General features: G+C 43.5%; 1 protein-coding gene across 1 annotated transcript in view; it reads right to left on the reverse strand.

The window, feature by feature from the left end:
- SLC25A45 (solute carrier family 25 member 45) overlaps positions 1-16,426 on the reverse strand; it is a 272,034-nt gene extending 255,608 nt beyond the window's left edge. Inside the window, exons 1-4 of the mRNA XM_069207628.1 lie at positions 16,388-16,426; positions 16,141-16,212; positions 9,421-9,603; positions 1,927-2,194 (exon numbers count right to left, since the gene is read on the reverse strand). Of these exons, the coding sequence (XP_069063729.1) occupies positions 1,927-2,194; positions 9,421-9,603; positions 16,141-16,212; positions 16,388-16,426 (562 nt within the window). The remainder of the gene's footprint in view (positions 1-1,926; positions 2,195-9,420; positions 9,604-16,140; positions 16,213-16,387) is intronic.
- Between the last annotated feature and the right edge of the window lie 231 nt (positions 16,427-16,657).

A 16,657-nucleotide genomic window follows, 5' to 3' on the forward strand; every position in this document is an offset into this window, starting at 1 on the left:
CTGTTTGCCTTTCCTTTCTAGGTACCAACTGCTTACTTTTTGATAGTGACCACAGTTAGATGTTTTCTAAATTTGTGTTGCCAAATTGTTTTGCATGAAGCCCAACATGCTAATACCAATTTGAGGTTAGTTAAGGAGTTCACTAACTGGACGCAAATAGACAAATGATTGAATCTATGCTTTGTTGAAAAATGCGCTAATGATACTCTGCTAAAGTTAATCCATGTTGACGTTGTGCTTTGTGCTAATGTTTATGATCTTTGCTTTGATTAAATCTTATTCGAGTTGCCGTATTGTGACATTGTTGATGTGTTTCCTGATATTGAGACTAATACATCTGCTAGTAGAGTGTAATCAATAGGGAATAAAAATCATAAATCCTACAAAATTTGGTGTGGTTATTCAATGGCTGAAAGGTCATGTTGTGATTACAACTTTATTAATGCATTTATCTAAATTGGTTTGCTTTGTGAGGTTGGACATTGAGAAAGTTATTGACCTAGTGATTTATATGCTGATTAGTTGTCGCGTCCTAAGGTGTCTCCAATCAGTGTCAAAAGATTCATCAGCCTAAAACGAGTCCCAGACTAAGTAAATTATCTAGGAAGGGACGTGTTATCAATAACGAGGGCTTTCTTTTAGCCCATTCTACTCTGGAGCTTTCATCTCCCTAAATGCCCCTTTCCCTGAAAAACAATGAAACGGCAAAACATGTTTTACTAATTTGATGCTTCTCTTTTGTTAATTTGTCAGTGAACTGTATTACATATGACATAATCATCCATATTAAACAGTTTAATGACACCCAACTCATCCTCTCCCTCACCCGCAACCCCACCAACGCCAAAACCAACCTACACGCCACTCTCCTAGACAAAGCCAACTGGATGACCACTAACCACCTCAAGCTCAACTCAAACAAAACCGAAATCATCATCTTTGACCCCAACAAAACTACATGGGACGACTCCTGGTGGCCCACCGCCCTAGGTCCCGCACCCACCCCCGCAACCCACGCATGCAACCTCAGCATCATCTTCAACCCCTCACTCTCCATGGCACAGCAAATCAATGCTCTTACCTCCTCCTGCTTCCTTCACACTCCGCACTCTAAAAAAATCCTTCAAATTGATCTCCCCAGAAACCAGAAAGACAGTCACCCACGCACTCATCAGCAGCAGACTGGACTATGGCAACGCCCTCTACGCCGGCACCACACTCAAACTCAAACGCAAACTCCAAAGAATCCAGAACACAGCTGTGCGCTTCGTCCTTGGCCTCCCCCGCCACGAACGAATCTCACCACTCCTCAAATCCCTTCACTGGCTCCCTATAGACAAGATCCTCATCCACGCACACAAATCCCTCCACAACACTGGCCCAACCTACCTCAATGAAAGGGGAAACTTCCACACTCCCACACGCAGCCTCCGATCAGCTGAGCTCGCCCTAGCCACAGTCCCCCGCATCCAGCACACCACCACAGGAGGCAGGTCTTTCTCCTACCTCGCCCCCAAAACCTGGAACTCCCTCCCCACCGACCTTCGCAAAACTAAAGACCTACTGGTCTTCAGAAAGAACCTCAAGACTTGGCTGTTCGACCAGTGACCCTCCCTGGTCAACACCCCCCCCCCAGTGCCTTGAGACCCTCATGGGTGAGTAGCGCGCTCTACAAATTTCTTTGATTGATTGATATTAGAAGGGAGGTACGATTTCAGGTCATGTTTTCGTCATATCCTGCAAGCCAGACTGTTTATAATTTACTAATGGTGATCCAGAGGATGGCAACAGAAAAGACCCATAACGAACTTATGCAGACATGTTTTAACTGGGCATATACTTGTAAAATAAGATCATGGTTTAAAGGTTCACTACAGTGTGGCAGAAGAGCAACAATGCAGAGAAAAAAACAATTTTTATTCTTACCAGGTTCTTGGCCTTCCTTTGTCATCCATTTGCACAGGACATGATATGTCATGAAGTAAAGCCCAGTGCTAGGGACGTCTCGGAGCAGCAGAGCCACCGCACCTCTGAATAATCCTGAAGGCCCTTCATTATGGAGGATGGAGACTGCGCAGTGCACAGGACCTCTGTACAGAGGTTGACTCGTCCGTATTTCACCATGACGCGGGTACGGTTCAGTTTGATTCTGAAGACGGACTTTGATCAAATCTACAGGAGCAGTGAAATACACCTGATTTGTGGACAGAGTAGACAAAGTGAGAGTGTTATTGGTTGCAGCACATCTGTGCTCACACTCACAAACATAATATGGTTTTAAAATGTACATAAATATCTCCGCGCTACATAAATGAACTGAATCAAAGAGGTGCCCTGCTTAGGGTAGACAGGATCATTCCAGAAAAAAAAGAATCATGGGAGAGCTGTGTGAATCACAATTATGAATCAAGGAACAACTTAACCACAAGCTATTTAGGCTTATGAACGGCTGTGTCGCACATCCAAGCTAACTCTGGGGAAGCTCTTGAAAAGTCCTTTGTAGTATTTTGTTGAGAGCTCACCTTAGCTGTAATGTAGAAACAGAATAAAAAGGGAAATGGTCAAGATCTAAAGTGCAGTATGGAATGTTGAGGGGATCCTTAGTTTTGTCACTTAGGGAAGAATTTTTGAGCTCACTAGATGTGCCTGATGTGTAGGGTGTTACATGTAATAAACTTGTGAATTATCCCTGAACACACCTTCTTCATCATTAGCTAATGAACAAAACGTTATTTATTTTGCAGTAAGCAAAACATGTCACGTTACATACATACTCGTGTTAGCTGTACAGGACCAACAATTTACAATTCAACATTGAAATAACCTTGAAGGAAAGATTTTACACTTTTACTAAAAATCTGTAGAGCAGGAGTGAGGCGGACAGAAAGAGGTGCTGTGTTCCATAACGCAGGGTCATGAAACAAGGATTGGCAAAGCCAATACGTTTCGCCTTGACATGCATACATTTTCTATGCAAATATCTGCAACAGACATTAAAATTGTAAAAATTATAAAAAAGTGAAAATGATGCATATATGTTTGCAACATAAACATAATCAACGATCCACTGAAAAAATAATGTGAAAAAATCATGTAATGGAAGCAAAGATAAAGGTACAGATAGGCCTGCAAACCCTGATGCTTAAGTGGAGAGCATTTTAGACAGATGTGCACAAGCTAAATGCCATCACTCACAGTAAGGAGAGCATATGGATTAAGTGGGCTGACCTATTGCGATATGTTATGTGATTTGGTGCGCAGGAGCAAAATGTGAATGACACTTGAAACGATCAACGGACGAAGAGGGCTCACCAAAATATATATTTAGGTAGATCTAGTATTATAATTTTTTGCTTTTTTTTTGTTTTTTTTAGAAAACATGCAGCGGGTGAGACAACTAAAGCTGTCTCTACACCAAATGTAAACAGGTCCTGGAAAGCAGGACTGCTGTCTGCAGACAAGAAATAAAGGTAGTGCTTTGTATTTGTGGGTAATATTAACATCTGTTATTTAGAGCGCTCTGAAAGGTAACAAGAACTCTATAAAGCTCTACGGAAAAATAGATTATCTACATTAGGGTAAAAAGAGGCGCAGAAAAGAGAGGACATACCCGAGTAGCAGAACGAATGCTGTAAAAAAGCCATTCTACATGTATGCTTAGTGACGCGCGACTAAAGGGACAGAAGTAAATACTGCTGTGTGCTGAAACACATTGACTAGAGCGCTGAAATGACTGTATGCACGATGAGTCTCACACAATATTAATCACTGAGAAGCAGTCTTGCTACTGAGGTGTACCGTGTAAAGCAGTACCTCAAATGTAGTGGTATGCAGTGCAGACATTGAGCAGAAAATACAACATTTTAAACATTTTATGGGAGTTAAACGTAAGATTAAACCGATGCAGTAGTGGCAGATCAAAGCGTGCCTTTTCATCACTTGGCCACAACTACTGACTGTAGAACCAGAAGGGCTGCACAAGAAGAATGGTGAGTACAGGCAAAAGAATATTTCAAGCCTGGGGAACATAAAAATATACAACTGGTACTAAAGCACAGCAACAATATTAAAGCAGACTGTTTTAAAGTATACAGGTACAGTGAATGAATAATTTAAACATTTGTTGATTCTAGCTCTAAGAGAAGCTAATAGTGGTAAGAGAACACTTTTTAAAAATTATTTATCAGAGTACATTGTAAACCACACCAATAACATTGACAAGTCCAGATGAGCCAAATCGTTCTTAATGCATGAGAAAAAGAGCAGTCTTAAAGTAATTATTTCCAGAGATAGAATACACATGCTTACAGTAAAGTGCAGGGAGCATCTAGGACCTCAAACTAACAAATACAATCATAAAAGAAAGAGAGAAAAAAACGTTACAATATATAGCCAGAGAACACTTTAAAACTGAAATATGCATAATTGAAAATCCACAGCCACACATGCAGAGATAAAAAACACAAACAAAACCACAAACGTAACAGAACATTGTGAATATATAAGAATGTATGAGCCACTCAAGTGACCTCAGGTTCCCATAATAATACGGAAATCTAGAAAGATAGAAACATCAGCACATTCAACTTCACTACAGCCTAAAAAAATCATATATGCCCTATCCTCACACTAGGCAACACTGGGGAAAATGTTGACTAAAATGATAGCAAATATAAACCGGTGATACATATTTAACTATCTTAAGCATTAATTTAAAAAGAATGTTTATAAATCCACACCACATTGCCATTTGCTTTGAGACGATAATATTAAAGCTTACAATTGTAATAAATATAAGTATTTTGTGGGAATGATATCTGTTGCACCCAGTGTCTAGAGACTGCACAGGTGTTGTATGATGCATCATATAATAGAAGACCATCACATGAATTCTATTTATTTTGTGAAGCACCCCCCCAACAACGTGCCTCACATCCACTTCGCCATCATCGCCAGAAAGCTGAAATTCAAGCACAGCCCATTAACGAAATTATGTTTCTAAAAGCATGATACATCCCGAGAGGATGCTGGCAAGCAGCACTACATAGAATGAATTCCAGTGAGAGGAGAGGACCGTCGGGCATGGCCTGGAAAAAATACTAGACAAGGTCAACATAAAAGGACAATAAGGTGAAAGACAAAGGGTAACAACTCACAAGCAGTTTAAGCCACAGAAAACAAGTGCCAGCCTCTGCAACAAAAGGGAGCACTAGAGTGAGTGCCTCCTTTGGCCCAGAGTGACTGGTGAGTGCACGTTTCCCCAGGGGGACTGGTGAGTGTTGTTGCAATTAGGGTCTGAGTCTCGGCGTGAGGCACAACATTCAGGCCCTCATTCTGACCTTGGCGGGCGGCGGAGGCCGCCCGCCAAAGTCCCGCCGTCAGATTACCGTTCCGCGGTCGAAAGACCGCGGCGGTCATTCTGACTTTCCCGCTGGGCTGGCGGGCGGTCGCCTTCAGACCGCCAGCCAGCCCAGCGGGAAAGAGGCTTCCACGATGAAGCCGGCTCGGAATCGAGCCGGCGGAGTGGAAGCTGTGCGACGGGTGCAATTGCACCCGTCGCGTATTTCACTGTCTGCACAGCAGACAGTGAAATACATGTAGGGGCCCTCTTACGGGGGCCCCTGCAATGCCCATGCCAGTGGCATGGGCACTGCAGGGGCCCCCAGGGGCCCCGCGACCCCCCCTACCGCCATCCGGATCCCGGCGGTCCGACCGCCGGGATCTGGATGGCGGTAGGGGGGGTCGGAATCCCCGCGGCGGTGCAGCAAGCTGCGCCGCCGCGGAGGATTCAATGGGGCGGCGGTACACTGGCGGGACCCCGCCAGTGGTGCCGGTCCGACCGCGGCTTTACCGCCGCGGTCGGAATCCCCATTGGAGCACCGCCGGCCTCTCGGCGGTGCTCCCGCGGTCCTCCGCCCTGGCGGCAAAGACCGCCAGGGTCAGAATGACCACCTCAGTGTCTCTGTGCAAATCACTTAGGGCCTGACTTAGATCTTGGCGGAGGTGTTAATCCGGCGCAACGGTAAAGGATATCCCATCTGCCGAAATCCTAAATACCTTATATTTATGGAATTTAGATTTCGGCAACAGGATAGAGACGGAGTAACCTCTCCACCGAGATCAAACAGGGCCTTAATCTCTCTGTGTCTGTGAGGGCTCTGATACCTTCTTTGGGGTTTTCACTATGTGTAAAGTAGCAACTTAAAGAAAGGAAGTTCCGAAACCAAAGCAGACAAACACAGTACATGGGCCTCGGAACGCTGATAAGAGCAAACACATGATAAAAAAAGCATTGGTAAATGCTGGAAATACTGCTACATCCAATAGAAAGAGAGGAAAAGTAAGTGGCAAGCACAGGAACCAATGTACAGCAAGGAAAGCAAGGTGGCAGGATGGAAACCCGTTTTAAGATTTATATTAAATAAAAGAGATTTCAACGAAAAAACACTATAACAATTACTTCAGCCCACAAAGGTAGCCCAGGAAACAGGAATACAAAGCAAAGTGTAAACTACTAATTACTTGAACAAATGGATATTTTTCCTTCAGGATATTTTAAATTATTGGGACCTCTTCTATAGGCCAGAGTATCGACGGAGTAAACCAATATCAACTAAAGTCTTGGTGCTAATAATCCTCAATAGTACAATTTAGTGGCGCCCGTAATAAAACCTTTGTCTCTCATGTAAAATTATAGTATTGGACTGTTAAAATACTAAGCTTATTTATGGACACCGCAAAGGGTGATACAAGAATTTAGTAGCCTCCACTTCCTTGTAAACAGAAATGTAAAATATGTTAGTCAAACTGAGCACACAATGCGAATACTGCACGTCAAACAAGCAGTTCGTTTTGAGAAAACATATTGTATTAAATTCAAACAAAAACGCATCCAGCTACAAGTACACACATTAACATCCTATTGCTTAATCATATTCAGGATACAAGTTATCACACTTATGGACAACTATAGTTTGGATGTTTAAGGTAGAAGAGGTCCAAATTGTATCCTAAACTGGCCATGTCATAAATGTGCTTAAGTGCAAAATCATTACTCCTCAATTTATTTTTGTGCAACATCAAGATATTTTTACAAAAACTTCACTGCACCACTAGAGAGTTGGAGGTAGGATGCCCTAGCACGACCTTCGGAGATACACATACAAGACCAATAGTGGTAGAGATCAACTGGAGGATATATTTTAGTCCCTTACGTGTGTAACAGGTCTTCCAAAGGATATGGCTAGGTCCCCTCACTCACTTTTCAGTGTGGCATTACTTTCTGTAGGGTTCTGGGTTGTACAGTTCATACTAGATCTAATATACAACAGTACATATTGTTATAACTATACTGGACTCTTTCTGCACTGTGAGCATGTGGTCATGTGATTCAAGCACTGAGTGTCCTTTTGAGTCTGACTGTCCCAAGACTGAATGTTGTAAATCCATGTGATGGCTGCACATGCTGGTGTTTCCCACAACCCACATACAGGTAGTGGGTGTAGCCAGCTGAAAGTCCTCTGCTACCTCATACAGAAAAGTGAATGCATGGGAGAGCAGTGTGCAGGACAGGTACTGGATTATAATCTGCAGTGGCATAATGCAAAATGATGGGTCCCCATGCAGAATGTGATGAAAGTTCCCTGAGTTTCCCATATCTCACAGATATTCATTACCCTTGAGCCGAAATAGTGCCTCCTGAGGTATAAGTGGGCCACATGAAGGGTTTGGGCCCCCCTGAACCACAAGTGTTGCAGGGGCCTATGTTATGCCCCTGATAATCAGGTTTCTGCATTCCCTTTCCCAAAAGAGAGGCAAAAACACTACACTGTGAAATTTCACCCATTGTGATTGAGTGGCCCAAGCAAAATGGATCTCCGGGGCACCCCTCAATTATTTGTTTTTCCAGGAGGGATTAACTTTAATGGTGAAATCAATCCATGGCATCATAACATTTGTGTTGGGTAAGTGTGGTTTTGTTGCACATATATCATCTTACCCTGAAGGGTTTCAGATGCAGTTGACATATCGTGGTCCCCTGTTGTGCAGACAGGGTCATTGATCTCATGGCCCACAAGTATTTTCAGTTGTCACTGGACACCACAGCAAGAGTGAAGTATAACTACCACCATGTTCACCACCAAAGGCACCCAGGAGTCCCTCACTATTGCCTTATTCCCACCAACCAAGGTGCTCCGTCCACATCTCCTAATGTTACCTTTTGGTTGGGTTGGAACAGGGAGCTTTGGTGGAGAGCAGTTATAAAACACCTCAAGAGGTTAGGAAGGAGCCAGCAGAGGATACCAAGTGGAACTGTGAGGAACACCAGTGCTGAGCCAGCCATCCTACAACTCACCATCTTAATCCACTGAAGACTGTTATCACCTGAACCCTGCAATGCTCCTCCACCGGACTCCAAGAGGCCCAAGCTTTGGGAAATTGCCCACACACAAATTATAAAAGGAGCAGTTCCTCAGCATGGCCAGGACGATGGCTTCAAGGTTGACCATGACAGTGGGAATTTCTCAGGAGATGGCAGTGAAATAGGATCCTGGCCTGAAGATACATATTAGACGCGTTCAAGGAGAACGTAATTCTAACAGCTGAGTTACGGATCCCAATTATTAGTCATTTGGTGTCAAAGCATGATGGTGCCAAATTTAAGGCCAGCTGTCTCTGGATGCCCACCAGATAAATCTGAGGAAGAAAGCTTGGCATCTACGAGGGGAGAAGGTAATTGTCCAAAGCAGACTGTACTCTCCAAGCCTGAAACCTAAATGCAGACAAGAAGGTCTTCAAGCTGCAACTCCATGTTTCCTTGCAGCAATTTCAAGATTAAAAGCAAGAATATAAAAGGCTGTACTTGCAATCAACCTCTAAAATATGCTTCTGATGATGACTCCTTGCTTCGAAAGGCAGTGAGTCCATGCACTGCAAAAAAAACTCATAGTAGAGTACAAGGCTATGGGAGGGTTAATCGTTTGGCCGAGCATTTACCCCTGATGCTGACTGAAGCATGAATCTTTTACTTTTCAGACTCACTCTCAGGACATTCATTCTGTTTTTTTCCCTTTTTTGCTGTTTGACTTTAAGGGAGCCCACAATTGTACATGAGATGTGTTGACCTCAATTTTATCAAGAATCTACTTTATTGTTCACATTCACATCTGTCTCTTGCCAGCATGGGTGTAAGTCTATTTCCAGGACTGAGCTTGACACTATCAATGCCTTTGAATTATGTGTTTCCAATGTAACTCATGTGATTTCAGCATAACAAAAGACATTGTGGTCAAAACTTCAATTGTGCAAACAACAAATTGCTCACTGGCCAATGTCTGATCAATCAGATTACCACCAGATTACCATGCCCTCTCAAATCCAAATTCCTGACAAGGCAAAAAAGAAAAAAACAACACTTACTTGCACTAGCCCAGAGAAGGATCCTGCTATGAACACGTGGGTATTGCTTTGGGTGGGCCTGCGGTTTTCCCGCACCTGCCCACTAAGGAGGAGCAGGGCATTGCTGTGCGAACCAAACATCAATGCGTTACTTACAGCTACCGTTAGAACAGGAAAGCTCATGCCCTTGAAAAATCCCAGAACCTGAAATTCAAGAAGAAAGTGTACATATACTATTTACAATAACTATTAGGAGATACAATTGCTGCAAAGCTTAAAAAGAATTCACAAATCAAAACACCCCTTATCACTTGGGGCCAGATGTACGAAAGGATTTTACCCATTCTGTGTCTATGGGAAAAAGCTTTCGTACATATGGCCCTTAATGCATAGGCAATCGCAAGCAAAATAATCAACCTGCAAGTCACTATTAGCTCGAATTACATTTTTTTGACAACTAAAACAAGAAAAATGGATAAGTATACCATATGAGATTCTATTAGTGACAGGAATATTTTGCAGCATCTCCCAGCTGTTTCTGAAGCCACATATGAAATCCCCTTTCGAGACAGAGCATGTGTATTCTATGAAGGACAGGACTAGGAGCACTTAGGAGGACAGAGGTGGGCTTAGTTTATGATGATAGGTCTCAATGCAGTCATTGAAGATTGAGTGGGAACTGCCTCTGAGTGAGAGCTGAGTGGCTGTTCCCAGAAGGCCAGCAGCTTTGGGACAAACAAATTATATGGGATGATGTACCCCCATTTGGGTACATTATAAGTCTGTTGAAAGTCCCTTCAGAGTTCCATGCCCTTCTAAAGGCATATGGCCAGTGGCCTCGTTCTTCTATACGTTCATAGAACTACTCAGGTACTTGCAATATCTTTATAATGTAAATTTGCATGTACGCTATCCCATATATTAATAGAGTGAGTGAAATTGTTAACACAGAGAGAAAATAATGTACATTATGGGTAACTTCATTGTTGCTAATTTGAATCTGTAAAAATTATTTAATTTCTCAAAGACGCTAGAATTATGTTTCCAAGCTTTAATATTCACCTATTTTTAAAGGTTATTTGAAGTGTTATGAAATATTTGCTCTAAGTGGCCACACATGCTTAAATTCCTATTGAAAGGCCTACATTGCATCTCCTCCAAATGCCCTTATTGTATTTCATTTATGAGGCACCTTTTCAGTTTATAAACGCATATTGCATCCAGTATTAACCGTGTACATTTATCACAGAACCTTTGCTTTAAAGAATTGGTAGTGCATAAATTGTTCATATAATAGATTGTAATGAGATACATCATAATTCGTATGCTATTGTTTGCACTATGAAATATTAATTACAGATTGTACAACTGAATATCGACACAATAAATATCGTGACATACCAATATTGAGGACAAACAAAGGAGAGACAAAATATCGAAAGATAAGTACATGTAGGGAAGTATAGATTTACTTTTCCTAACTCCAAATGTACATACTTTGAAGACATATGTACAGCATAGGTACATCATGCGTAGTTAGAAATAGAAATTCTAGACTTAGGCGGTCATTCTGACCCTGGCGGTCAAAGACCGCCAGGGCGGAGGACCGCGGGAGCACCGCCGACAGGCCGGCGGTGCTCCAATGGGGATTCCGACCGCGGCGGTAAAGCCGCGGTCGGACCGGCAACACTGGCGGTCTCCCGCCAGTGTACCGCCGCCCCATTGAATCCTCCAAGGCGGCGCAGCTTGCTGCGCCGCCGAGGGGATTCCGACCCCCCCTACCGCCATCCAGATCCCGGCGGTCCGACCTGGCATGGGCATTGCAGGGGCCCCCGTAAGAGGGCCCCTAAATGTATTTCACTGTCTGCTGCGCAGACAGTGAAATACGCGACGGGTGCAACTGCACCCGTCGCACAGCTTCCACTCCGCCGGCTCGATTCCGAGCCGGCTTCATCGTGGAAGCCTCTTTCCCGCTGGGCTGGCGGGCGGCCTGAAGGCGACCGCCCGCCAGCCCAGCGGGAAAGTCAGAATTACCGCCGCGGTCTTTCGACCGCGGAACGGTAACCTGGCGGCGGGACTTTGGCGGGCGGCCTCCGCCGCCCGCCAAGGTCAGAATGAGGGCCTTAGTTACTTGTCGATTTTGTTTTATATTCTGTCCAATCTATATTGTTGATTCGATATTCATGGGGCACACCTTGATCACAAGGTCTGTCCTTTCCATATTAGCAAGAACATGATATTCAAGTCTGATGTGAAAGTGTTTTTGGTGAAATACATCTTCAGCTTTACCTGGAAGCTTCAATTGAGCTATGTACATCAATTCTGAAGGCCAGGGGTAGACCCATGTCTTATCCATAATAAAGACATGCTAGAACCTTCTCAGAGCACAGTAACTGATTAGAATCAATCTTGTTATCAGCGGTGGGTGCCACAAATCTCAATGGGAGGGGGGGTAAGGGCAGAGGGTGGGTGGTTATTGGGGGGAAATAAAATAACAATTAAAAAAAAGTATCTGTTTCTGTTGCCGCCGCCGGCTGCCTCACTCCTCTTCCCTTGATGGTGTTTGTGTCCCAGCAGTACCTGGGACATCACCCCAGGCTTCCCACACAATCCTGGGGCTGCTGCTATGCTATGCCTAGCATGAGAGCAGCATCAGGATTGGTCTGAGTGGCTTGATCTGCCTCTCTGACATTGCATTGGTGTCTGTGCAGTTTCTCCAACCCGGCTGAGTTTCACAGCCAGGTTGGAGAAACCTAAGCGCTCATGTCAGTTTGGCCAGCCTAAGATGCCGGCCAAACTGATATGCACACTTAGGCCCATATTTATACTTTTTTTGCGCCGCATTTGCGTCGTTTTTTGACGCAAAATCGGCGCAAACTTACAAAATACCATTGTATTTTGTAAGTTTGCGCTACATTTGCGTAAAAAAACGACGCAAATGCGGCGCTAAAAAAAGTATAAATATGGGCCTTAGTGCACTGACTCCACTCCCCCTCTTCCCCCCTCCCATGGACCAGCGCCACCCCTCCCTGCACATGCTGACTGAGCCAGCAACTGAAAAATAAAACAATATGAAAAAAACATTTTATTTTTCAGCTTCTGGCTCAGCCAGTTGGACGACGCTCCTTCACCTTTGTGAAGGAGATACCCCTGCTTGTTATCCAGTTGAGGTGTGACTGTTGACGCCATTAGAATAATTTATATGGGCACTTTGGTGCTAAGACAGATTTAGCTAGGGGCTAGAAAAAGAGGGTTTTGTTCATAGGCAGGTTTCATCATTCAGTGCTTTGATTTAATGAATAGCATCTAAAACGATGCTGTTTAGTCACCTGCTATTTTACAACCATTATGTTAATTTTGTAGTAACATATTTTCGTATGGTCTGCAGTAGACAGCGCATTCAATAAAACATTTCTAAATATGTAGAATGGATTTCTTCTATGTATTCATTCTTTAGGATAGGAGACTTTGCAAATGCCTAATAAAATTAATTTTGTAATTTCACAGGACTGATCATGACCATATATGCACCATCCTCAAGTATGGTATATGCGGTGACTTCTTGTCTCAGTTATGTTTATATTTGTTTCATCCTCAAAAACTGCATTGAATAAGGACTCAAAACATAATACAGCTTAAAACATATTAAAACAACAATAAATATGTCTAAAAAGTACATGCAACAATTCATCAGACAAATATAGTTGCCTAAAAACAAGGTCATACATAAAGTCATCAGAAGCAAGGATTCTGTGCAAGGCCTAATATTTTGAGTCTAAATGAACAAGCTATAAACAAGAACTTGTAAAAATGCTATAACCACAATCGAGGAGGTGTCACTGCTGCATGTTCTATATGCCTCTCCCCGATTTTGTAGGGTAAGAGATTTGCCTAGGGGAATGATCCATTTGCGTCTTGGTTTGCATAAAGAGGGCAAAAAACAACACATGCTCATCACTTTCTTGTACATTTCCTCAATAAAAGCAATTAAAGGTGTAAGCTGCTACTGAAAGGGTCCCATACCTAAATTGGAGAAACAGAGACCAGGCACAGGCTGGACAGATGAAATCCAGGAATTATTCAGTCTTATGGATTTTTGGACAAGGAAAGCACTTGTAGGGCTAATGAGGTTGAGTGGTTCCTGATACTGGTAGCTTTCTTCTGGACCATTTCTTTTTACTTTAGGGGCGTCTGCTCAACAAATAGACTGGGCCTTGCTCCAGAAATTCCTTAGTCCCAGTTCACTCCAAGCAATTTTGAGGGAACCTAACCACCTGAATTTCCCTGCCCCTTAGCCATAATGACATCCTGCAAGCCCTCCTTGAGGTGGTACAATTCAGGAGAACTCCAAATACGAATCGAGAACAATGCTGGTCTTAACACTGCCAATGCTGATATCTCCTGGATACCCAGAGCCACTCAAAGCAGCACTAGTCGTGTGTCCTTCCCTGAGCCCAAAAGGCCTCTAATAACATTGTTTTCTGCTATGTTTATGGCACTAATGATGCAGTGGCCCCATAATTCAGTTCCATACAGCGCATCCCCCTGGGCCTTGTCAATTTTAATTGCTAGGTATACAGGGGACCATTCTGCTTTTTTGACAAATTTGCATATGGCTCCAGCACAATGCTTCACAACTAGGGTGCTCTTTGAGATCTGCGGTCCCAGGATCCAGTATCATGTAGCCTGATACCCAGATAATTGAACACCTGTACTCTTTTTATTGATTCAGGTCCCACTTTAACAACCCCTCTAGCCCTGGATCTTTTGGAGTAAATCAAGTATTAGTCTTGTGCATTTTGATTTCAAGGGCAAAATCTTTGCAAAACTGGTTGAAGCTATCAATAAAGCTTTGAAGGTCCCTTCTGGTCTTAGTCAGCAACAAAGTGTCATCGGCAAAGAGTAGTGCCAGAATTTATTACCCTGCCAATCTCGGTGAATCATCGACACAATTCATTAGATAGGCAATACAGTTGTTAATGTACAGGACGAAGAGGGTAGGGGCAAGGACAAAACTCTGGTGCACACCTTGGCATACAGGAAAGGCCTCAGTTAGCTCTACATCTAAGCCACACCTGACTCTGGCAAAGTTCCCCTCGTGGAGCAGCTGGATCAAATGCAGGAGGTCTGGGGAGTCCCAATCCTCTGGAGCACTTCCCATTGCTTCACTTGGGGCACCAAGTCAAATGCAGCATGGAGATCGATAAATGCCCCATATAAGTCACCTCTAGCAAGGTCCACCATCTTCCATTTTACCAAAAAAACAAAAGGCTTGGTCAACAGTACTAGTCTTTTGCCTAAATCCTGTCTGCAGACCAGAAAGAATATGACTTTTCTCGTACCAATCCACCAACCTTTCTAATAAAATTGTTTTTGGCAGGTTGTCTATCAAACAGATAGGGCAGTAGTTAGCAGCCTCACTGGGGTCCCCCTTTTTAAAGACTTGTATGATCTCTGCCCCCTTCAAGAATGCATGGATTGCGCCCCCCTTGAGATTGTGTGTGAGACTACATTAATTTATGGACCCTACACCTTGAGATCTGATTTAAAGACATCTACAGGTATTTTATCAAGGCCTGGAACTTTCCTGGGCTTAAATGAGCCCTCAGCTCACTCAGAGGCTCATTTACAAGCACTTTGCGCTACCGGACCATCGCTTGTTGCAATGCTCCGGTGGCGCAGTTCCCTTCTCCATATTTAGAAGGCAGCGTTAAGCCACTTTTCGTGGTTTAAACACAACCTTGTAAATATGGGCTGCCCTGAGGCAGTTTTCTGCAACAAGGCGTATACAATGGGTGTTGCTGTGGGTGAATTTACAAGGAAACGTAAACCTGAGGCAGCATCAAAAACGAACGCCTCTCCAGGGGTGGTGTTAGAGTGATGCAATTTTCTCCTCATTTTTTACTCTTTCTATGTGTGCTGCATTCTGCAGCACACATAGAAGGAGCAAATCGCCATTAATGATTGTTTTTGCGCACGAAGGTGTCCTTCTTGCAATGCACATAAACAATCACCAACACAATCCAGGCATCCTTGCACCATGATGTAAGGGTGGCTGAGTTGGCACTAGGGAGCTGATTTAGCACCGGTGCAGGAGAAAACGCAGGGATGCGTTGTATTCTGGTAAATACAGCACATCCCTGCCATTTGGAAATGATGTAGCTTGACACTGCCAAATTGCTTGCAGCCCTGCGCTGCACCAATTCCTCGTAAATGAGGCCCTTAGTTTCCTCAAGGCTGAAGACTACTGGAAAGGAGGTCTGGTTCTTTGCTCTAGGAGAACTCCCTCATGCTGAGTGAAACTCAAGTACAATAGTAGGGGGTACAACCTCCTAAAATGGGTGACCCAGTCACAGGTTAGGATTGATAGTTCTGCAATATTGACTGGCCTCCATTTGCTCATGCTTACCAGGGACCAAATTTATTTTGGTAATTTGCTATAGCAGCATCCAGTAGGTCCGACCAAGTGTCATCTCTCCGAGCTGCTTTTGCATTCCTAAGGCTGGTCCAGAAGATAGCCCCGTGTTTCCTGATAACCTGTGCCCCCGACTTTAATAGATTTTAGACCTGCCTTTGCCTTTTTGAATGACCTCTAAAACCATCCCCCTGTCTCCAGTTGATAAGTTGGTTTCAGCCAGTGCTTTCCAGAGGGTATTGGATGCCTCAAATTGGGCATATTTGCAGGTAAAAGCGCAAAATATGTACCAGTGTGTGTAAGTGCAAAAAGAGTGATTTACTAACCGTCTCTGCCTTGTACGTCTTGGCGATGCAGTCGAAAATGCCTCGATATTTAGACTGGGTTTGCCACCGTACCTGCACAAGAACAAAAAATGCACTCTAAATTCTGAATTAACAGTCTGAAATATGACTGAGCCAATAAAAGCTGCTATTTGTAAAATTAACAATTGGATAAAAGGTTGAAGAACCTAGATATTACACTAGTTGCAACTTTGATTCTCTGGGACCAGAGCACAGTTTAAGCTCTAACTCTCCAAAACAGCAAAGCAGTCGGGTTTATTAAAGACATCTTGGGGACTAAAGTACCTCTGGGAATTCATTCTGCCTGTTGCTTACCACTGGTTTTGTGGTTCGTAACTCATATTTGCTGGCTTTATTTATTTTAGGCTGTCCAGCTTCAGTTGCTCACTCCGAAGCAGCAAAGCCTTTCACACTACCTCTACATGTCTTCTTCCATGAGTGTTCCTTTCTGTAAACGGGCCAACAAAACTTGATCTTATCTTATCACATTTGCTGTACA

Source organism: Pleurodeles waltl, chromosome 9 (assembly GCF_031143425.1).
Source record: "Pleurodeles waltl isolate 20211129_DDA chromosome 9, aPleWal1.hap1.20221129, whole genome shotgun sequence".
Taxonomy (NCBI): domain Eukaryota; kingdom Metazoa; phylum Chordata; class Amphibia; order Caudata; family Salamandridae; genus Pleurodeles; species Pleurodeles waltl.